The sequence below is a fragment of the Acanthaster planci genome, linkage group LG03 (genome assembly GCF_054643075.1).
Source record: "Acanthaster planci isolate LZ-2023a linkage group LG03, COTS_SCS, whole genome shotgun sequence".
In the NCBI taxonomy this organism is placed as follows: domain Eukaryota; kingdom Metazoa; phylum Echinodermata; class Asteroidea; order Valvatida; family Acanthasteridae; genus Acanthaster; species Acanthaster planci.
This window is the reverse complement of record NC_141779.1, coordinates 24,202,904-24,226,359: the sequence shown is the minus strand read 5'-3', so window position 1 is coordinate 24,226,359 and position 23,456 is coordinate 24,202,904. Positions and strand designations below refer to the sequence as shown.

The following is a 23,456-nucleotide window of genomic DNA, read 5'->3' as shown; positions in this document are numbered from 1 at the left end:
CCTGCCTGCTGACTTGGTGGATTCCTTAAGGACTCTTCTCCACATTTCAGAGGGATGGCAGCGTGTCACATTCGCCGCTCACCAACGTACAAGTTCATGTGCCTTCTCAGTCTGCTCGGACATTGATGGCAGAATCATTAGGCCTCAGGAATGTCTTAAAAGGGATAAACAAGAGAAGCTCGTGTTTGCGAGAAAGTTTGAATGGTCTCTCTCTTTTACTCTGTCTTGGAGATGCTGACCTGACTTCCTGGCACCTCTTTTTTTTTTTTCTTTGACTACCGCACTGTCTCCATCTGCTATCTTTTTTCCATCCTTCCCCCCCCCACCCTGAGTCTGCAACTCAACTTGTTTTTCTATTCATCCATCGAGCAATTGCAGTTGAGCTTTTTATTCCGTTATCTTTGTTAGTGTCTCAAGGAGCATAGGTAACATTCAGTGGCATAGCTGTCCCTGGAGAGCTCTCACTTCTTCAACTTGCAGAGAGATGAAATCTTTCAAAATCTAATAAATATGTCTCACTTGATCATGGAGGTTTGGAAGTGAGCAAATTGACACATTAGAGAAAGTTGTGAAGTAACCCAAGACGTGTTTTGAAGTTGGACAGCGTTTCCCTTGTTATTCTTTCGATTCAGCGAATTTTTAGGTTTCAGAGTGAGTAGGAAGTTGACCAAGGGCACCTCGTTAAAAATTACCTGAAGCAATTTCTTGCAAAACAGTATCTGAGGGGGGTGTTGCTTCCTGACAAAACAACATTGGGGTAGGGGTTTGTGCTTAAGATTAAACCAGCAAGTCTGCTCAGATTCACCCAAAAACGGCAAGCAACTGGAGAGAAAGAAATGGCAGCTTGTATATCAAGCATTGCTTTCATATATCATTCTGTGACTAAATGATGTTTACACCATTGTCAGGAACCACGGGAGGGAACTACAGCTTTAGGGAATAATCTTACAACCTAAACATTGTTTGGGCATTCCAGTAAAGATTAGGACCTTTCCAAAGTAACAGCTTGTAAGATTCAAACATTCAAAATATGGAAATACTGTCAACGCAACTTCTCCCTTCTTTTCTGTGTTTTCTGTCCACTGACATTTTCAGATGGTAAACTTGAAATCGTCTTCGCAGATTGAACTTCTCCAAATCTTTGCCCTTTGAAGTGTTTTCCTAAAAAAAGTCAACACGGTTGCTTGTCCAAACACAGAGACCTAAATTTATATTTAATGCGGTTTTGCATGTTTTTAGACCACAAAATTCCGAAAAACAGATTAGACCTTAACAAGTTGACTTCCAAATATAAAACTCTTTAATTTCACTATTTACAAACATGATACCCTTGCGGAGGACTTTGTGGCATGCCCCAAGTGGCCTTTGTTTTTGACACTATCACAAGAGTTAATAGTAACAATGAATTTTTGGTTGGTTGAAGAAGGTGGATTTTCTTAATCCTATCCTTTCAGAAGCTCTGCTGTCAACTTTCAAATTGGGCAACAAAGTGTTATGAAATCCTCACCACTTCCTCACGAAGGAAGGTTTTGTTGATTTTGAATTGTCTTTAATGTATACAGCAACGTCTCTCATCAGGATTTCCTAGAGACGCACACTGCAAAGCCACTGTTTTCAATGGGTTATCCAACCTGACAGAAATCTTCAAATATTTATAGTTTTTCCTACGTTGAGAGTGGGCTTTAGCAGCAAATACAGTGTTGAGTCATTGAAAACTGTTTAGCTTCTCTGGGACTAAAAATAAATTCCAGCGTTTTAATTGCAGGGTGTTTTTTTGCCCCAGCCAGTGAACATCATTATTTGATTTTTTTGTGATATGTTTTTTTTATCAGCCTAGAGGGTATTATACAGAGTGTTTGCTATCTTTACAGTTTCAGTTTTTTTCAAGTTAATTCTCAGGAAGTGAGCAACGTAATCCCCAGTACAATTTTGTACAGGTGCATAAATATATTGAAAACTTCCATCATTAATTGGCCAGTGTGAAATGAGAATGGCTAGAGTTACAGCTTGTTTTTCTGAATCATTCAGACATCACTGGTTAGACCCGAGAGGTTTTCAGATTGCGTTACTAATCACTGTTTATTCACACCAAGGGTAATCTCCCAGCCTGCAAATGTGTGATTCTCCATTTTCCAAGACTTCCTCAATTATTCAAGTGTTTGTCACTTCAGCACCAGCAAGACAAATTTTAATTTCCTGGTCAGCAGTTAATATGTCACAAATTAACCGAAATGTACACCCAAAAAAAAAAAAAATTATGAAAAGCTCATCAAACTACCTCTGGCTGACGATGCGGTGTGTATAGCTACCTCATTCTAGAAACCGATATCTTCATCTTGTCTCCACATGCCTCCAGTTAAACAAGGCACAGTGCTAATTGGCTCTTTTCAACAGTTGCATCAGAAAAAAAAAGGCGGGACTTGAACCACAGACCTTAAATCCTGTGAAAACCGTCTACTGGTCTACCATCTGAGCTGTTGAGTTATAATTGGGTGTGATCTTGTCTTAATCAGAGTACTGCTGCATTGCCATACGTGCTACTGTATGTTACTAGTGATCATTTCTGATATCAAATTGCTTGCATTGTATATGGAAGTCCCAACCTCTTTGTGACGCTGGTCATTTTTCCTGTAGCAGTGCTTGGTCGTTAAGTTACATGTACATAGACATTGTCAGTTTAAAAAGGTTGAGAGTCAATTTATACTCAATAAGTTCACTCGAGTCAAGTCAAATTTTTTTGTTTGATCTGTTAATTTGAGAAACATGTGTTTTAACATCAAAAACTGTCATTAGGGTGTTTGTCTGCAATTAGTTGAGCAGAATCCAGGCATGCAAGGTAACCTGTGTGGTAAAAAAAACTCCTTGAAGGATTAAGATTGTTTTCTTCCATTGCTTATGAACCTTTAATTGCATTCCAACAGAGTTCATGGGTATCCTTGACCTTTACTGTGCCTTGACCTTGTCAACTTGGATGGATATAATTGCTACTATCACATTCATTATTTGTCATTCATGTTGCCTGTAACTCAGTAACCCTTGTTGTGTTTGACCCAGCGGTTGTTTAATTTGCCCTCCTGTTGGCAACACTCATGCCAGGCGAATATCTGGGATGACGATGGTGGCATTTGGCCGTCACCTCATATCAGAGGTCTCTCCTGGCAACTGCCTCTCAGGTTTACAGTGTAATGTGAAGTGGCTGCATGGTAACTTCTAGTAGTAAGAAGAACAGGATGCTTGGTGTTTCTCTCTGGGTTTTGTTCTTACCTCTTTTTTTTAATTTCATCTGGTCTTTTTTAATTTACTGAAAATACTTATTCTTGTTTAATTTCTTACAGTATTACTATCTAGCAAAATAATGAGGTTGTAGCATGTTAAGTGAGAACATGAATAGAAAAGTCAATCTGGCCTAAGAAAATCCTATCCACACAACAGCAGCAATAAATGTAGCCCGACATAGCAAACTGTGTCTTGTCACTAGATCAACTTTATTGAGTTAAAGGCCTTTATTTTGCTTATAGAGGGATCCCAATACCATGCATTGAACATCGATTTGCGCTCTTCTGCATTTGAAAGCGAGGCTGTATGTTTCAGCTTCATACGCACATTGAGAAGGGCATGATGCTGTGCCTACTGCTCCCGATTCTGATTCGTATTATAATCAGCCGATTGAAAGTAAGGAGTCATGACACCAAATACATAAAGGGATTTTAAATTCAGACTTTTCCGGCTGCAAGGTTTGGTAGAAGAGTCTCTCAGGATGACTCGACGGGCGGCTTGAGAGTTGATGTGATCCTAGGTCCATTGTTACTTGTCAATATTACATGCATTAATTTTGAGCTATGTGTATGCAGCCAGAACCTAAGATTCGTTACACCAAAAGAAAAAATAACGGCAATTTACCACGAACTAACGCACCTGTGATGGTTGTGCATCTGCATGTGTACTGCATGTACTGTGTCGAGTCCACAGGCGCACGCGACAAAGTTCAGCACAGAGAGCCTCGGTTTTGATGCGGATATGCGCAGGAAGCACTAATGTGAAATCCCTCTATTGAGCAGAGGTTCCTCTCCTAGTGTCTCTGCTTGGTCCATGGGCTGAGGTACATGTACTCTTCATGTATGATATTCTGGCTGATCGCCATTCAGTATCCAGCTTGAGTAGGTTTACATCTTTTAAGTAATACAGTATTTGTATAATGTGCTCTTCAAATGTTGGAATTTTTAAAGCCTACTCATCATCATCTTTAACGGCAGAATTTCACTAGTAACGACAGTAATACTCCAACTGGCACAGTAAGATTGCAGTTTCCTGAATTCCTTCACTTATGCGAAGAAGCTGCCGGCTGTTATAGGCTCACTTTTCTTCTCTGTTGACCCATCCATACAATGGGCTCATTGACTTGCTTTCACTGTTTTCCCTTGTGACTTGTTGATAAAAGAAACCATTCTTTCATTAGCAATTCAATATTCAGAGACAGCTGTCACACCTGAGTTTGAGTTGTGTCAACCATCATGAATAGAAACCATCCTTCATAAGATTGCATGCTCCAATTACTAGTTACAGTAAGAGATGGTGTATCTACAGGGGGCCCAAATGCACTTGTGTTAATGTGATAAGGCTTTATAACTTCAGTAGAGATTAAGTACATCATATTCTGTGCAAAGTACAACTAGGTATGCTCATTTTTGCAAATATATTAAGTGTACCTATATCTTCCAAATTGTACTGAAACTGAGTAGCAGTTTACAAATAGGAATCAGTTTTGTAAGGCCTACGGGAATTGTTGTCAAGAATTATTGTCAAATGGCAGGCAAGGTACCAAACATAGAAATGTTGCAACACAGGCTGATTGAAGCTGTAAGTTTACCAGTACACTTAAGGTATGCACAGAATATGCCAAGGCATTTCCAGACATTTCCAGACATTTAAAATGTTTTCCTCGGAAAGTGTTAGCGTTTACGTGTCCAGATAGGAACATAGCTCGAACTTTGTAATTTCATTATGCTGCATGTTATTCAAGGATTAATTTGATCGTAAGTTCCACTGACGCATGAGACCGAGTGTGCATCTGTCAGTCATAACTTGGAGATTAGATTATCAAAAATAAACATCAGATATGATACGTATGTGCCTTTGCTTTTTGTGCGATGTGCGTCACTACTATTGAAGATTGACCGGTAGAGAGGCAAGCATTGCATATGTTTTCACCAGTTTAACATTTGTAAAAACATTTCTCATCAGGTGTGTGCATGTTCTAGGTCTGTGCTTCCATTTTGGAGTAGCTCTTATGTTACAAAAAGAGAAAAAAAATGTGTTTCATATGTCCTGAGGTACACAAGCATGCATATATTTCACTAGTACATTGTACATGCAGTCTGAAACTAAGTAACCTAACAACCACTATACGTGTGCCTTCATGCACATGTACATGGGCCTCTCTTCCCATATGTGTGTGTAGGTATTTTCCTTTTTCTTTTACCTTTATTTTTTAAAGTTGATTAAGGTACTTGTTCTAAGTATCTATAATACAGTGAACATATGAGATGGATGCAATGTATAGCACTTAATTCACTCTAGAGTGCCAAGATGTGACCTTGAAAGCAAGCATCTGTGCTAAGACTGTGTCCAAGGCTTCCAGCTTGTTGAAGAGTGTCAAATCAATCATAATAGATAGAAACAGCTGCTGTAAGACCCCTCCTTAACTCCTCACCTAGGCATCATGAGGACAGATTTGAGTCAACCTAAGATGGATTAAGAGAGATTTGGCTGCGAGAACTCCAGACACCTCCTCTTGACAAATGAAGATGCTTCATGATTGACCAATCCTGTAGAGAGAATTCCCACGCCACAGATTAAACAAGAGATCTGTTGCGATGTCACAAGTACTATCAATTGTTATCTCACATTTGGAGTAGACACATGTACAGTACTTAGATGTACCTCAACCATCCGACATTTCATTGTGCAAGGCTGTGTTGACTGCACAGCTAGTTGACTTAGCCAAAGCCTCCATCTGTAGCTGGGACTGGAAATCGCACATGTGCACCAGTGGCTTACAGTTGAAGCCCCCTCCCATAGACACATGTAGTACACCTAGCCATAGTCAGTTGCTTTGGACAGGAGCCTAAGTTTCCTGCCATGAATCAAGTAGATGATGTCTCGACAGTTCACAAACATGCAGAAGAATGTGGCACTGACGCACCAGGACTTGGTACACAAATTGGCACACAAATTCTGCACATCATGTGTTCAGGCATGCAACGTTTCCTTGGATCAGCTGATTTCCTCATTTTTCACTTCACACTCATGTCATTGAAAACTGAAAAATGCTGTACAAAGTCTTGGAATTTGGAATTGGAATTTCCTCCTCTTGTTTTGTCAAAGTCCAGGTTGCATGCCTGTGTGTTGACAATCATTAGTAAGAGTCATAAGTTAAAGTGACACTTACGAACAATTCAGTGCAGCTTCTGGCATTGCCAGGATTTGTAGACTTCATTCCGTGTTGACAGTATCATAGAGATGCATACACCACCACTCTAAGAGAACCTTCTTGTGACTGAACTGGAGACAATAGATTATTAAAATGCTGAAGGTCACTCTTATTCTAAACTTAAGTTGGAATCTTTATTCTGTCATTTGTGCTTGCATTTTGCGAGTCAGAAATTGTCTTTGTCTTCTTTTTATTTTTCAGTAACTTTTATCAAACTCTTGTCTTTAAACACTAAACTCCTGAAATTCAAATAGAAAAAAAAGAGAGAAAATGGCTTAAAGTATCCCACATTCATAGTCTTGTTCTTTGCTCTGAGCAAACAAAAGTCAGTAACAGTCAGATTCTACAAAAAAATACCAAAATGTTTTTACTATAGCTCTTCACACCAAGACAAAAACAGTATCCCTTTCCTTCTTAAACTTTTAAATTACTCTTGTGCTCATGTGACAAGCCTATTTTAAAGTGCACTGCCTCAGGATATCATCTAAGTCTTCAATATCTAACACATATTGAACATTCTCAGAAAATTCCATTGGTTGAAAAAATCCCGAGCATTTTCCCCGACCAGACCTCTTGAAATTGCACCGCAGGTGTATGCGTTGCATTGGGCATCGATAACTGGGCCACAAAATTGAAATGCCTGACATGTTTGTCTTGTGCGGTCCTGAGATACATGCATGTAGCACTGAAGGCAACTACGACTGCTGTAAGCTATCGCACATGAAGTGTGCCATTCACTTGTAGAGGTGAATCTATTCCGTGGTGAACCACATGCCAACAACATGGTCACGTGTCCGTGGGGATCTCCTGTCTCTGTTGATTTGCGGTCATGAAAAGCCGTGCCATGGAGTGGGCGTTAGTAGAACTATACCAATCAATTGTTGGAAGGATGGTCTTCTGTTCAAAAGATGTCACACAGAGCAAGACGGAAGAAGGCTGCTCACCCAGACTTCCTCTCCAATTGATCAGCTTTCACCTCCTTCCCATCCCAGCTTCCAAACCCTAATCTCAATCCTTAACTCACTCATCACCTGCTCAACCTTCAATTCAACCCAAGCATCCACCCCACCCCATTCCTAACCTAATCTACACATCCACCCCTAGCCCATTCATCCACCCCCAACCTAAGCTACACATCCACCCCTTACCCATTCATCCACCCAAACTGACATATCCACTCCTACATCACCCATCCACCCCTAACCCTCCTATCTACCACTAACAGCCACTTATCCTTAACTTACAGGTTTTCTTTCCCAACTGCTCATCCATTCCAACCTATTTTTACAGAGTCCACCAATTCAACCAACCATCCACTCCCTACTTCAACTGCACCCCATCAATGGCTTCTTCTATTTTTGGGGGTGATGCATTCCAGCAAACCAGGGTTGCACCCAAAACCTGATCTCCTGAATGGATCTGGTGTGTTTAGGAATTAATAAAATATCCTGCCCATCAGTCAGTAACCTTGTCACTGGAGTTCCTTTATTAAAATTGTCTCCTTGATGTTTCAAGGTTTTGGATTCATTTAAAGGGGCAGGCATGGATTAACTTTGGTAATGAATGTGAAGACCACCTTTGTAATGTCACTCAAATCATACCATCTCACTAGTTTGGCATTCAGGGACTAGTCACGTATTCATCTAATTATTTGCATATATGCCTCAAGGTGGGTGGATACTCGAGCTAACTCGAGCTCGATTAAAAAACAAATTTAAAAGAAAAAACAAAATGAAAACTAGAGCAAAAACTCCAGAGACAAAGGATTATAAAGGATTAGCCTCCACAGTCCATTACTGAACTGCCTAGAAACCAAATCCTAATTCTGTGGTTTTGAAAATCTGTAAGCAGTTCTATCCATCCAAACTTAACAGTGCTTTTCAGTAAAGTCTATTTTTTGGGCTTTAACATTTGCATTATTTAGTCACTTCTACTTAAGATTGAACAATGTGTGGAGGAAAACTTAGGAACAAATGACTTGTATAGTTGGCCCTAGTGTTTTACCTACGTACATTAGAATAGTATGACATTCCACAGCCCCAAGGGTATGATGATAAAGTTGTATGTGAATGGTTGAAGAAAAATCATTCAGAGATTCTTGACAAAAAGTGTCAAGTTAATTGTAAAGATGAGATTTGATCCAGAGATTAGAAGAATCAACAAAGTGTGAAATCACGTAGGGTTCACACACTCTTGTGAAAGAGAACATGTGGAAGAAAGTATTTCAGCAATTTGATTTTGGTGCAGAGAAATGTTGACAGGAAATATTTGAAAGCCTGTGCACCTTTTCAAAAGTCAACACATGAGAAGTGTTTTGATTGGTCCAAAGTTTGAAGCAATCCATTGTTGCCCACCGACATCCATAATGGAAACATTAATGTGAAACTTGCCTCCACCTCATCTTCTGCTGTTATTTGTCTGTCACGATTATGTAGATTTTATTGGGTCGGCCACATGGACTGATCACTTCGCCTTGTTATTCCACAGTCAATCAGAGCACTTCTGACTAAAATAAACTCCTCTCCAGCATGTAAGGAATGCCCACATCTTGGTGCGTGTTCTCATCGGTCGGTCTGTCACAGTCTGTCGGCATTTTTCCCCCTTGATTCTGGTGTGTTGAAGCTGACATGCATTAATGTCATGAAGGAGGAGGGGGGAATTTGTCAGACCTATCAACTGAGTGATGGAAATTACCAGGGCCAAAAGTGAAGATACGGGGAATTTCTGAAATGAATTTAGGAAACTTGTTGTGAAAATACCTCTTAAAGCTGTGCCATGTGCTTTTTCACAATCTGATGAGATCTAACTTATTGACAGGAACTTGCAGGGACAGAGGATTATAAACCATTTACACACCCACCAGAAGAGACAAGTGTGGATCCAGTTGGAGTGTCAGGCCTCAATTCTTTTTTGCTAAATGCAATTAACTATGTGAAGTTTGCGGTGACACCATGTAATCAAATTCTCTCTTTGAGTGTGTGTGGTTCTGAAAAGAACCGGGGTTCACTCTGAACCCCGGTTCTTTTCAGAACCACACACACTCAAAGAGAGAATTTGATTACATGGTGTCACCGCAAACTTCACATAGTTAGTACTTTCGCCATGCATAGCCTCAAGTCTTATTTAAATGCAATAAGTTTGTGCAGAATATTATTTTATAAAGCATCTCTTACATAATGTTCCCGACAGACGACCATAAATCAGAATGTCTCTTATTGTTTGGAACTTTCATTTCTTCACGCTATCCATTGCGATGCAAAATAAATTCAGCATTAACCCAAAAAATTGGAGCGTCTGCAATTTCCCAAGAGCGACATTAGCCGTAGCCTAACATTAACGCGCCTGTATCTCCAGCTGGTCAATATTGGCCTCGACCAGTTTTAATTGGTCCAGGCATGCAGTTGTCAAAATAGTACAACCTAATTGGCCACAGGCCCAATCATGCTGATGATTATTGGGCCCACATTTGTACTCCGTACGTGTTGGCATTTAATCAAGGACTTCTTTCGCAGATAGCACTTTGGGAAACTCTGCCGCGATAATTGTAGTCACATGGCACCAGAACGAAACACTGGAGTGCCTTACTTGCTTTGGTCAGTGGCAATACATCATGTGAGTGGAGGACAACTCCCTGTGCTTGTAGTCTTAGAAAAATATTAACTGGAAGGGTTTCTCTCTCATTGCTTGATATCTGGCATGACCTGTTGTTGTCAACGAGTCAGTTTGAACAAGGAAGCAGGGTTCAGATTAATTGGGCTGCATTTGAGCAGAAATTGATACGTGTAGGTTCATGTATAACAGCCTGAACTAGCAACATCTTTGTGCTTAGCAGATATGTGTGTAAGTCAGACATTTTCAATAGTTAGCAAATTCTGCTGCAAACTAGGGCCATGTCCAAATTGTTTTGGCTAGGCTAGAAATAGTATTTCGCCTATGGATAAACACTAGGAGGCGGCTACATCCATTTCTCATAGACTTAGGTGTTACCGATAGCCATAGCCAAGTCAGTTGCACACAACCTCAGCTTTCTCATATAGCAGTACCTTTGGTCTATTACATGTAGGATAAAAAGAGTGATTCCTGTTAGAGAGGACTGAGTGATTGGAAGTACCTTGACATTTGTCCAATAGATTGTTCCATTGATTTTAGTTGAAGTCACAGACGCAGTTTATAGTTGCAGTTCAAATAAGGTTCAGTGTAACTAATTTTCAATTCTTACCATTGTACTGATTTGTTTATATATATGTATATATTTTTCAGATTTTTCAAACTTTATTTTTGGGGGATACATTTTAATAGTCTTTTTTTTAGTGTATTGTTTTAAAGCATCTTTTGAAAGAAACTCTATTCAAAGGAGTCTTACCAATTTCTTAAATTTATGTAGAAGCTTATTCAAAATTTTACGTTAGTTCACATTGTACTCGTACTATTTTTTCTAACTGCATTCTTTTGAAGTTGAAGCACCCTGTACGTGTAGGCCGGTTCCTGTGGCAACAGAATCTCAGGTCAATCTCTCACTTACAGGAAGTGGCTGTTTGTTTGCTTAGATCACATGACATCACCTTGGTTCTCGGCCGCAATGATATGGCAATATTAGCTGAGACCGATTACAGGTTCTGGAAGGAATGAACAAAACAATCTGAGAAATCCACAGGTTCTAATGGGCATGGCCCTCTGTTGTGGTATTAATAACAATACTCAGAAGCCAAGCACAACTAGATCGAGACATTTCAGATGGTCTACAGTGATGTCACTTGGGTTGTGTCATCCTTTTTGCCACTCAGAAAGAGTTAATTGTTTCAAGAGCAATTCCTTCTTTTCAGTAGTTAAGAGTACAGACATTGGCATGTTGGAATTCTGGTATCAAAGCCTGGATTTTTTTTTTTGTTAGCATGAGCAGAAGGGTGTTGTGAGAGTTACACAGGAAACTAGAGATGTGTCATTCCATTACTGAGAGTTTTGTTAGTTAGAACTCTTACAACAACAAAAAACGGTTTTCAAAAATGAAATATCAAATAAAAGACACCAGTAGTTATGTGAAATATTTTTTCACTTTTCATTGTTTAAATTTTTTCACAAATTAAAACCGCAAATCAGCTTGACAAGGAAGTAGACACATGTTTGGATTCATTTGCTCAAATTCAGAACATTCTCGTGTCAAATTGGAAATAAGAAAAATCTCACATCCTCAGATATCAACAGAACCAAAAATCGCTCAAAATCTAAATTTTGGAATTACTCCAAAGGAACTGCTACATGATTTTCCCCTGCTACACATTTCTACTTCCTCAATTGAAATGAAGGTCAATTGAGGACAGACACTGCAGACCACAAGCACACATGGCATAAAAGAAACAAAACAAAAATGGACAGTTTATAAATTATATGACACATTCTTAAAAAAGATATTTAGTGCAGTGGCCATGTTGTTTTCATTACCTTTTTTATTATGTATGAAGCTTGTCAGGAACATAGTTGCCGTATATTGAAGTGATTTATAAAGTACGCATAACCTTTGCCATAATAGTGCTATGGATTTTTGGTTTAATGCGTTCAATAAAGCTAACTTGTTTTGTTTGATGATTCATCAAGGAGGAACAGGCCTCAACATAATTACAACCTTCACATGCCTGTGCACTGTACATGTACATGTCTATAATCGTTCATGATTCAAATGAAGACATGGGTTTGTGTCAACAGAATGGCCCTACGCTACAGTAATTGTGATTGAGAGCTGACTGAAAGACCAAGATAGTACCTTGACCTTTTCTTCTTGGTAAAGCGCTCTGGGGTACTTCATTTTCTGATATTGGCCATCATACTTGATTGCTGTACCCTCTAACAAGGTTCTGTACTTCAACCATTCAATTGTCCAGAAATCAATTGTGAAGAGTTGTTCTAATTGAGGTCAGCTGCCCCAAGAAATTGACAGTCACGATTCATGTTTCAAATGAATATGGAGGCTTCTTGAAATAGGAGAACTTCTTTTGAGGGTGTTAGAAGTTAGAATATGATTGATGAGGAAACAAAACTTCTCTGATCTTATTTTCAAATGCCATGTTTTTGTTTGTTTGCAATTGATAATTTTTGGTCATGCTGGTCGATCAATTTATTCCGAAACATCTGTTGCTGGCTGCGTCAGTTTCCATTAAGTAGGAAATGCCATTGGTTAGAACAAGTAGTCATCTGCTGTGAACAAGTCGGTATTACGTCAAGCAATGTCAGTTAATCTTCCCAGAGTGAGTGTACTCCCTCTGGCAGCAGAGGGGGGATCAGGCACGGAAGTGATTAATTATTAATTTAGGCATTGTTTTGTGGTCTCTTGCAAACACCTGTCGTCTCCAGGAGGGGGGGATTTCCCACGTGGCACACAATTGAAAAAAATGAATATAAATGAGGTCGTTTAATGCATACATATCCTTCGGTTTCTCTTTTCTTTGGTTGATTTCTGATTTCATTATAGACTTGAAGGGTACTGCGTCAGTGGTTTTAATTCCATTGAGTCTCCACTATTACAATATCTAATTGGATTATTATTGGTATCTCAGAGACAATTTGAAGAAAACCCTGAACAGTTGATGGTCATGTGGATGTTAATTATTCTTCCATTATCTGAAGGGCTGTTTATTTTCATGTATAAATAGATTTAATCAAGCAGTCATTAATGTGTACCCTTGGCTAGTCTCCAGAGGCATTATTGTGTGTGTACCATTCATGGTTAATTTTGTGATATTGATTGTCTACTTTCTACATGTCCACTTGGTCAGTTGGTATGTTTAGTAAATGAGACAGATATTGATCCTTAATCGGTGTTGTTCAGCACTGTTACCTTTTTCATCAAAAACAAATTTTTTAGGATTTTTTTTCAGTACTAAATTTCCTGATGTCTCCATGCCCCATTTATTTTGTCTTCTCAGAAGAATTATGTCTAAAACCCAAGGCTGTGTTACAGACATGTACCATACCAAGGCCATTTGTCATTTGATTTCATTTTCAGCTGAAAATGTGATGGCGGATTTGGTTCTATAAATGTTCATTTCTCAGTCTTCATTTTCAAGGGCTGTCTTGGATCTCTGTTTGTGTAGTGCTGTATCTGTGTTAGGATGGCATAATTATGTTAATTTTTGATGCATTTGGCCATTGCTTTGCATTCCATTCTACAGATTCTTAATCGGTCGCGAGAAGGACAGTGAAAACAGCGAAGTAGCTCAACTAATCTCCCAGTCCCTGCAACATGACAAAGCCATGCGGGAGTCCGCCCCCGTGGAAAGCCCCTTGGAGTCAATGGTATGGCCCTATAACTACAACAGCTATAGCCCCTCCTCTCTCTTCAGGAGAGCCAATGGCTTTGTGAGTATACTGTCACATGTGGCATGATTGACCTGCCTGTGGATGGTTACCATGGTGACATGCTGGTGATGTATTGTGGTAGATGAGTGATGTTGGCCTGTGTACAGTACATACAAGAACTTTCAATAATACAGTGGAAACTATGTCTTTGATGTTAATGCATGTTACATGAATGTCACTCAATTTGCATGCCATTTTGACACGTTGGACCCTGACTTGGACTTACCTATCATTGGAGAAAATCATTTGTACTTTCTGATTGTACACAATGGCAGATTTCATTTAGTAAGCTATTTCTGCAGACTGTCTACTGCCCTCTATAGTTTGTTGACAGAGAGAAATTCTGAGCTTTGTAGTTAAGCCCAGTGTCTGACGTTATCTTGGGTCCATGGGCATCACCGTAGATAGGAGGTTTACCTCCCTGATAAAACATGGGGGAAAAAATAAGAGAACAAAAAAGTAATTAAAAAAAGACACTGGGAAAAGGTTTTAAAAAGCCTGTTATCATGAAAATGTTTCAGAATTGTTATGCTACATTTTTTGTTATTCCAAACCCTGCCACCCCAGAAATTCTTGCATTGCTTATGTTTATGTTGATCTTACTGCACTAATAACCCCTTGACGACGGGAATTTCTTCCCGAAAGCCGACTGCAAGAATTCCAGCCTCGCTTGGCCACGAAGGCCACCCGACAAACGGCAGGTTCTCGGTTTGTGGCCCTGCGTGCTCCGCACGCTTTGAATTACATGGTGAAAAGGCTGATTATTTGGCGGCATGCGGCTCTACTCAAGCTTCCACATTCCCATTGCCTCTTTTCAAAGTGGGGACTATTGTGAAGCTGGTGATTATGATGCAAATTCGGTCTTTTCATTTCTGGGCTACGCACAAAGACCAATCACCATATATACAAGAGCCAGGGTCTGCCTTCTTTCACCGTGTTCGCTCGAGCGTGGGCCAAGAATAATAGCTGAAAAGCGGGCTGAGGATCTCAATTTTTACGGCGGCTCTATCCACGTCCCGGCACAAAGGGGTTCAGTAACCCTTAATTCATGTACATATTTTTCTGACCATTACCACCACCATTGATCTAGAGGGGGATGTGCATGTATTTTCAAAGTGACTCAAAAGAGACAGATTGAATCAAAATGCAAATGGTGAGAGCAAGACTCGCATAGATAGAATGTATGAACAAGTTGACTCTAGCTGACTTTACTTTATCTCGGTTCTGTGGTTATTCCAATATTTTGGCTAGTGCATGGATGTTATATTGTATTGTGGTTTAATAATTTCTTTTTGGAAAAAAATGTGCAGATTTTCAAGCCTTATGTTTACTTAGGTTTTTTTTTTTTGGTGGTCAGGAGGGTTTTGAGGGGTGTGTGGAAATTTGATCTTTAGTTCTCTTTTACTTCCATTTTCCTTTTATTCCCATTCTTGTTTATCCTTCCCAGTAAATTTTTGTATCATGTTTTTGTTTTCTAGGGGTTGTTTCTTTTCTGTTCTGTTTGTTTATTTGTTCTGTTTTACTTTCTTAGGCTGGCATTATTTCTCAAGAATTCCTGTCTGAAATCAACCTATAACAGGTTCAGTTGTAAGTGGCCCCCCTTTACTCCTCTGTCCTACTTCATTTCTTCACTCTACCCCAGACCTCACCAGACGATGACAACATGAAGTTGGATGCTCTGAATGAGTCCTCAGAAGGCGATGAGGACAGCCGATTAGTCATCGACACATTTGAGCTGGACGAGAGCATGAGCAGTGGCTCGGCCAGTAAGCCAACGTCGCCATCCTCTGACCAGCCGTCAGACCAGGCCCTGGCAGACATGAGGGTCAAACTCAAGGAAGCCCAGTACAAGAATGCTGTAGCCGAGGCAGAGATAGCCAAGCTGAAGATACAGGTAGGCAGGGTACCAGACAAGGGTCACACCAGGAACCAGTTTCTAGGATGTCAGTCACACCATTTGAAATGTACAGTGTGAAGCTGACAAAGTACTCTTGGTAGGCTGATAACATTAGTCTGGGTAGCACAGTTGGTAGAACACCTGTGTGTTGTACTGGAGGTGGGTTCTAATCCTGTTTCATTCTTCTGTTCTTGTGTAGGCGACCCTAATTGACCACATGTCCTGGCAAACTGACGGCTAAATGATATTTATTTCTCTTGATCATCGCAGACAGGAACTGGCCAATCTGTGCTGGATGCTAGCGAACAAAACTATGGAAAGATATGAGTTGGTACACACTAGTCCACCACAGAAAAGACAGAAGTTGAAGTCTCCGGTTTTAATTCAATTCAGATCTGTCCCCACATACCCGCTGTCAGAAATCATAGCTTCTGAGATGTTTGTTTGTGTATGCAAGCCAGTATGACATGACCGGGGACAGAATGGGAGACAAACTTTGATCACTAGCCATTAAACACGAGATAATGAATGGAGAGCTTCCTCCGATACGCTCATTTACGGATGCCACAGGGCATTTTCTCTTATTAGTGTGGACATCACGTCGTCAACCTGGCTCCATCTTCTGTGGAGAAATATAAATCAGCAAATGCGACTTCCTGAAAACTGCAACCTGTCCAGGAATAGTCAGACCACAGTACAAGTCATACAGATGTAGAATAATACTGAGCTACTGACGCTGAAATCAGATTTACTCTTGTTGGCATTGTTTCAAAATGTTAATAACGGTAAGCATTCAGTGCTGTCCCTGTCCAAATGAACCATGGCAGGCCCCAGTTTCCTTCTTACCCTACGGAGGAAAAAGTAGGAGAAGAAGAAGAAAAATGCGATCTTTGTTTCCGCTGAGCTGGAGAATGCCTAAGTGGTTTCTCCATCCGCCCCTTGCAATGTTCAGAGGGACATCACCGGAATGAACAGTACATCCTGCTGTCGGGGGACCAACATTGTTCCCTGCAACCATTCCCGCCTCCATCACCACACCTCCACTCCATCCTCCGTTGCTGAGCCGTTTTTTTTTTCTCTCTTCAGACTTGGCTGGCTTAGAAGCATTATTACCAGGAAAGGTTTCAAAAGAGCAGACACTCTTACTTAGACGCATCATCAATGATGTCTTTATCTGTCTGCATCAGTATGTCTGTTTGTCCTGGAGAAGCCAAGTGGGTGTGTCCCACCCCTTTTCTGTTGTTACAGAGAGGTTTTCCTATAGTTTTTTTCAGATCTAGGCATAATCCGCCTGGAGCAGAAACACTCACCTATCGGCTGAAAAGAGCCACGTTGGTCAAAAGTGTTCAATTTGTTGATAGCGATGAAACCGTGACACATGCATTTCCTAGTCATTCGTGAACCAACAAAGTTCAGTTCTGACTAAAGGAGCTTCCGTTGCTGAGAAAATAGCGCCCTCTCTTGGTTTAGCTTGAGGCCCATTATGCAAACTTGACTATTTAGTATTGTAGATTAAACGCGGTTGCATTTGATGTTTCCTGCACTACAAAACAGCCCCTCAGATTTGTCTCAAGACTTGAAAGGACAAATTCAGCTTGAAATCAGTCTAAAGATTTTCAACCTGAAGAATAAAAGCAGGAAGGGGATAAGTGCTTGTACAATTCCCACTGACGCTCAGTGTACATACGTCGGGACATCTTGTATTTTCCAGAATGTATCAGGTCACAATCGTAGTCATCTACACAATGTCTTGGAGGGAGCCTCTGTCATTCACTCTAGCGACTGGTCTACTTACTAGCCTGAGGTGACTTGCCCACGCCATCATCCCATCCTTCAGTAAATACCCATTTTGACATGCACAGACCTCCGATTCAATTTGAGTTGGTCACAAATGTCAGGTCAGGAATCGTGTTGCCACCCACATAGACAAGCCTCAAGTCAGGGGACTGTTGACTTTGTGGGGTTCTTCGCAAATCCATTAGACTGTGGTTACACGATCGCCTTTGTGTGTTCCCCTGAAGGCAGGGCTAACCGTCCCTTTTTAGGAGGTTGCCTCATCATAGGCACCAGTTCTAGAACCCAGACACCAGTAGAGTTGTTAGCTGAAAGGCTATGTTCAAAGTGGGCAATTTTTCTAGAGTTACCAATAATTTGTCAACCAACAACTTCATTGGATGTGAACACGGGCTCAGCTATATCAACCAAAATAGCCAGGAATTGACAGATGTAAGAGTTAAAGTATATTTTCTACGTTAAAGTGTGATTTACACAAATTTGAAGGATTCACCGTTGCCAGTAATCAGCAGAGAAACAATAAGAAAACTGAACTGATCTCCAAATAGCAGCATGAAAAACCGCAACCTAGGATTTTGACCAGTTCATAGATCGATCAGCAGTTGCAGCTCAATTCTTGTCAAAGTTTTAAAGTAAAATTTTCAGTCTTAAGGCCGGTTCATTCTTCATGCGAAAGCAAAGCAAATTTGACATCACGAAACATTTGCAGCGAAATTTGCTAGAGTTGAAATGTGTTCAACGTTTTTTAATTCGCAGCGTGAAAATTTGATCTGACATCACAAGTTCGCATTCATTTTTGCTTTCACCCGTATGAACTGGCCTTCAAATTGGTGTCAACATTAAGTTTGAGCCCCTTACTATCCATCTCTGTCCACAGAATTTGTTACCATCAGTCACAAAAAAAAATACAAAAGAGAAAGGACGAAGAACAACTCTGTCCTGAATTTTTAATATGCGTCCCATTTAATGGGCTGTGACATCCTTGCATTGAATCAATAAAAGGTGCCCACTTTCAAATGGCCAAGCCCGTTTCATGAGTGATGGGATGCTCAGCAGAGATGTCAACCACGCCTAATGACTGCTTCACTCAAACACCTTTTCCCATCCTAGAGTTGTCATCAAGGAAATTAAACATCCCAACCCATACCCCCAACATTTTACCGACGTACATTTCCTTCTTGTGTTATTATGTGCTTCTTGGAAAGGATATCTAATATCTCTTTGTCAGTTTTCCTCCCTTACTAAGGTGTGATTTTGTTTTCACAAGCAGCGCCCTGAGTAATTGGTTTCAATTTCAAGAATTTGGAACTTGGAGTTTCCTTTCTTCAGACGGCTCATTTTGTGTGAAGTAGAAAAAGAAAGTGGCTGAACTTGTGTAGTAGAGTTGCAGCAATACTGATGACTGGAGATGTGGAGTTTTCGTTTTAAATACTTTTAAAGTACCTGAGACAAACACAAAAAATGTGTCTCATGCCAGTTGTATGAACCTTGTTAAGGCTTGTTTGGACTGTGCCTTGCTCGTATAAAGTTAACCCGGTAAAAAAAAAAAAGAGTTTGGGGGGGCAGTTTGGGGATACAGTTATTTGTTGCAAAATGAAGAAGAACAGTCACGGGAACCATAAGCAAAACTCTAGCCTGAAACAGTGTCCAGGGGTTAGACAAATAAGTATTCTCTCCAAGATCCTTTAACTGCATCTTCATGATAGCAAAGCATTGTTCGTACCACAGCTATATAATGGAAACATGCCTTGGACTGGATGTTGAGTCCCTTGATCTTTCAGTATGGACGTACTGATAATTGTCTCCATTTCACCTGACCATTCGTCCTTCTAGATATGCCAACAAACTTGTATGGCTTATCAACCCCCTCATTCTTTGCACACACATTGCAGTCCTTCTGGCTGTGATACGTGGGTGTTTTCCCAGACCCTGAAATTTTCTCGTCAATTCCAGGCCATCCCGGTGACAGGGAAAAAAACACAGCACTAACTAGAAAGGTCTCAATTCAAACAAGCAAAGAAAATCCTCGGAAGTTGAAAAACAAAAACATGTCCCTTCAAAAACACATCTTGTTTTAATGCCATACTAGCCAACTCAATCTAACCCCTTATTTTAAAAATTGCCTCCTGCAAATGATGGAAGGCAAGCTTTTACAGCCTGTTCGCTAAACCCCATTAAGCATTCCTCCGCCCCCTCAGTGCAGTTTACTTTCAACCATAATGGATTTGCCGAACAGCACCCCTGGATTTGCTCAGATGTATATTTTATAAATGTGAGTGTGGGCCATATCAAGTTACTTTCAATCTTCTCGCTCCCAGTATTGTGTCAAGGGTGTTAAAATAGCAATTCGGTTGTTTGTACTTGTCAGAAAACAAATCATAAATATTCAATTTGTAGTTGAACAATTTTTCAACTTGGGTCCGTCTCCTAAAAGAAATAGGGGAATAAATTGATGTTTAAGTGTGTGTGGGCTGTACTAGTGGACACCCCCTCATCTCATGCTGAAGAGAATGTGTGCCACAAGAAGGATGTTGGTTGGGATTTGTATTGATTGTATCTGCTCTGGTCTTGTCAGACATTCAAGTGATGGAAATGCGGACAGTCCGTGCCCTTGGGGGTCACATTTCCCGGAGGTCAACTAGTCTGCTAATTCTCCAAATCTGGATGGCATGCGTCTGTGGGACATGCAGGCCAGTCCAACGTCACCTGTACACTGCTTGTACATGTTGAATGCCCTCAACAATCTATCCACACAGCAGATGTACATTGGCTTCATGCCTGTCCTTGCTGGCTAGTTGTTGGCATCTCTTTCTGGCTACTAATCTGTTAACTTCAAATTTTTTTTTTTAAACGACAAAATTTGTGTTCCCTTCCAACACATTCTCCACGAGTCTGGGCGTCATGTTGGTATTTCGAACCTCATCATTAGCATATAATAATTCAAAGATGCAGTGCCATTTTTTCCTTGCTCAATCTGCCTTCACTATAATATTCCCAGGATCAAACATCTTGGTTATATCAGTGGTTGTGGCTGAATTCCAAGCCTTCGTCCTGGCATCCCCACTACTTATGTTTTGGTTCAGGCCTTACTGACAACAAACTGAAAAGAGGCTTTCTTAAAATTCTAAGCAAGTTGCCAAGCTATCCGTCCGCTCTGCATTGATCAGCACATATCAGCACACCCACGGCCGGTAACCCAATGCCTGCTCCCTTTTTATCTTTGCCATAGCCAGCCCCTCGTAATATGAATATTCTGGGAAAGTCAACCCTCCTTGTTTGCTGATATTCAATACAAAATGAAATGCAATCGGGGCAAATCAAGCTGCAAATTGCCACTGAATGATTTCATCCAGAACTTCATATTTCGGGGGTGTTTATTTCAAATTTGAATGGCACCGCGACTCTGTGGCACCTGAACGTGGTAATCAGTGTGATTTTTTTCCTGTTCCATGCCAAGCCGCAAATGTCATTATTCTAATGATCTCCCTTCCCTTGCATTCATGCTGCCAGATCAGAAAGCCAACCGCACATTTTTTTTGGCTACTTCATTTGATGTCAGTTTTGCAGGGCGGCGATTGTTCCCTTTTCCCACTCTAAATGTCACACGACTCGGGGCGTTTAAGGCAATTCCTGGAGGTCCCCGTTTTTCTTCCCCAAATTGCTCTCCCAAATGAGAAGAGATCCATTCCATCTTCCCCCCAGTGTTTGGCGGCCTAACGTCTGAGAGATGCTTTGATGTCCTGGTTTTAATAACCAGGAGACGATACGCTGGAGTGGCAGGAGGGGGAGGTTAATGGTTCTGAACTTTACGAGAATGTGAATCGTTGTTGAAGTCTTTCCTCGAATACGGAGAGAGAAAATGAGCCATTTTAAAGTACTTTTTAATTCTTCTTAAAATGCGGCCGTCAAGCTTGACTTGTGCGAAGAATTTGTCAAGCTGTTTGACACAGGTTTTCCAACAATTTGCCAAGTTGGCATCGATTTACTATACCCAACCTCCAATACTTTTTGAAGTTTCTATGCAAAATACACTAATTTGTTTCTTAAAAATAATAAAAGCAGACACATTCCTGGGCATGTGGTAAAATGAGATTTGTGTTTGTCAATGAGAGATCTTATTGAAGCCAGAACTCCTGAAAATCAGGCCTCTCAAAATAAAATTTAGAAGTACTGATGATTGCAGAATGACTTTTGGCAAACAAGTAAATGTTTGCCATGTCATTGCTTGGGTTTGCTGGTGGAATGCTTTGGTCTATTTATATTTTCCAACATTTTTACCAGCAGTTTCTTGCCATGTTATGTTTTTGCGATCCAGTTAGGGAATATTGCGCTCATGTCCTCAGGCAAAGACACTTGACTGTATTTTTACTGTGATTTCTACCCGTAGAAACATACAGCAACCTGTTTGGGGCAAAGTTGGTAATTCTTTGAGATTAATAATGGAATGAGCTCCTTACTCTTCTAAATCATTTTAGTAATGCTCATAACAAAGGAAACAGCTGTGATAAGACTACTGTAATACTTAGGACACTTGCAGAGAAGATGACCATGGCAGAGAAGGGAACTGTGACGGTGAAAAAGTCACAAAATTGATGATTTCGATTTTATGATTGCCTTTCTTGATCATATTCTTTGACACATATTGTTTGAGATCAACTCCTTTACTCCCCTCTGTCGGGACAGAATAAAACTGTTCTTCAACCAGGCTTTTGTAGCCATTTATCTGATCAGTGCCGCCTTCTTCCTTCTGTTTCCTGTCAGGTCATGCAGGCTCAGGGTTGGGAAGCCGAAGAGACCAGACTCAAGCATCAGATTGAGCTCCAGGATAAGCGACTGACCCTCCTGGATCAGAAGCTGGAGAAGACAGAAGCCGAGCTGAACGAGGTCCGCAGGCTGCTGGAGGAAAACCAGAATCAGTACTCTGTGCTGGACAAGAAGTATCACAAGGCCAAGAAACTCATCAAAGACATGCAGAACAAGTAAGTTTGTGGGTGCAGAACTATGTGAAATTACTACAGCAGGTAAGATTTATGGCAGAGGGATTACAGTCTAGTTCCTCGGAATTTCAACTTTTTTTCTGAAGAGGTCCCCAAAGTCTTAGCATTTATTCAAAGCCAGTCCTTAAAACATTTTACTCATGACTATGTGTTCCGTCTCCCCCCCCCCCCCCCGGAGCTGGTGTGGAACTTAATTTCCCCTTTGTGTGGGAGTTTGACGGGCTTTCTTTGACAATTTGTCCTTGTTTTAGGATTTCAATAGCCTCTAGCAATGATGAGGATACCGTAGTCAACAGCTTGAAATGCATCCTGAACGGAAATTACAGATATGACGGTCTTGTCTTGTACAGTGCAATGTCTTCTTGGTTTCCAATCGCTCTTGGTCAGTGCACTTCAATACACGCTAGGATTTTCATTTGACCCATTTGTAATTATCAGGGTGAACCTTTTTTTTTTCATAATGACTTCTAGAGTGCGCCACAGTAATTGTTCACTGCAGCAATACAGAAAACAGGCTTCAGAAATCTATTCGAATGAGGACAATAGGATAGATGAAAGGTCATGCCAATATTAAATTCGGTCTTGTTCTGCTGGGCTCTTCACCTAATCAAATCTTAATCCCAAATTTTACTCTTGGGTCCAGTATCTTTCTATTGATTTTTTCAATTGCTACACATAGTCCTGGAAGCCAGTACATAAAGTACTCTCTTGGTGGACACAAAATCCAAATGCATTTGTCGAAAAAGGATGTGGAATTACAGCAGTCCCTTTCAATTTAGAAACAAAAGATGCTTTTTGCTCATGAGAGAATCAGAAAGCAATATTAACAGTGTTTTGGCGGTGTGTTACAGCCATTTGCAATGTCTTCATTCAACAAATTGATGGCTTTCAGTCTGAAGTATCTGTGACTGAAGATTAAATTATAAGC

General features: G+C 40.5%; 1 protein-coding gene across 13 annotated transcripts in view; it reads left to right on the top strand.

Moving 5' to 3' along the window:
• Nucleotides 1-23,456, top strand: part of LOC110973105 (uncharacterized) — a 200,743-nt gene that overhangs the window by 148,735 nt on the left and 28,552 nt on the right. For 11 of the 13 annotated variants that reach the window (XM_087134012.1, XM_087134016.1, XM_087134013.1 and 8 more), the window contains 3 exons: nt 13,654-13,840; nt 15,483-15,734; nt 22,293-22,510. In XM_087134012.1, coding sequence (XP_086990138.1) covers nt 13,654-13,840; nt 15,483-15,734; nt 22,293-22,510 — 657 coding nt within the window. The remainder of the gene's footprint in view (nt 1-13,653; nt 13,841-15,482; nt 15,735-22,292; nt 22,511-23,456) is intronic. The other 2 variants (XM_087134017.1, XM_087134024.1) reach the window with 1 other exon arrangement.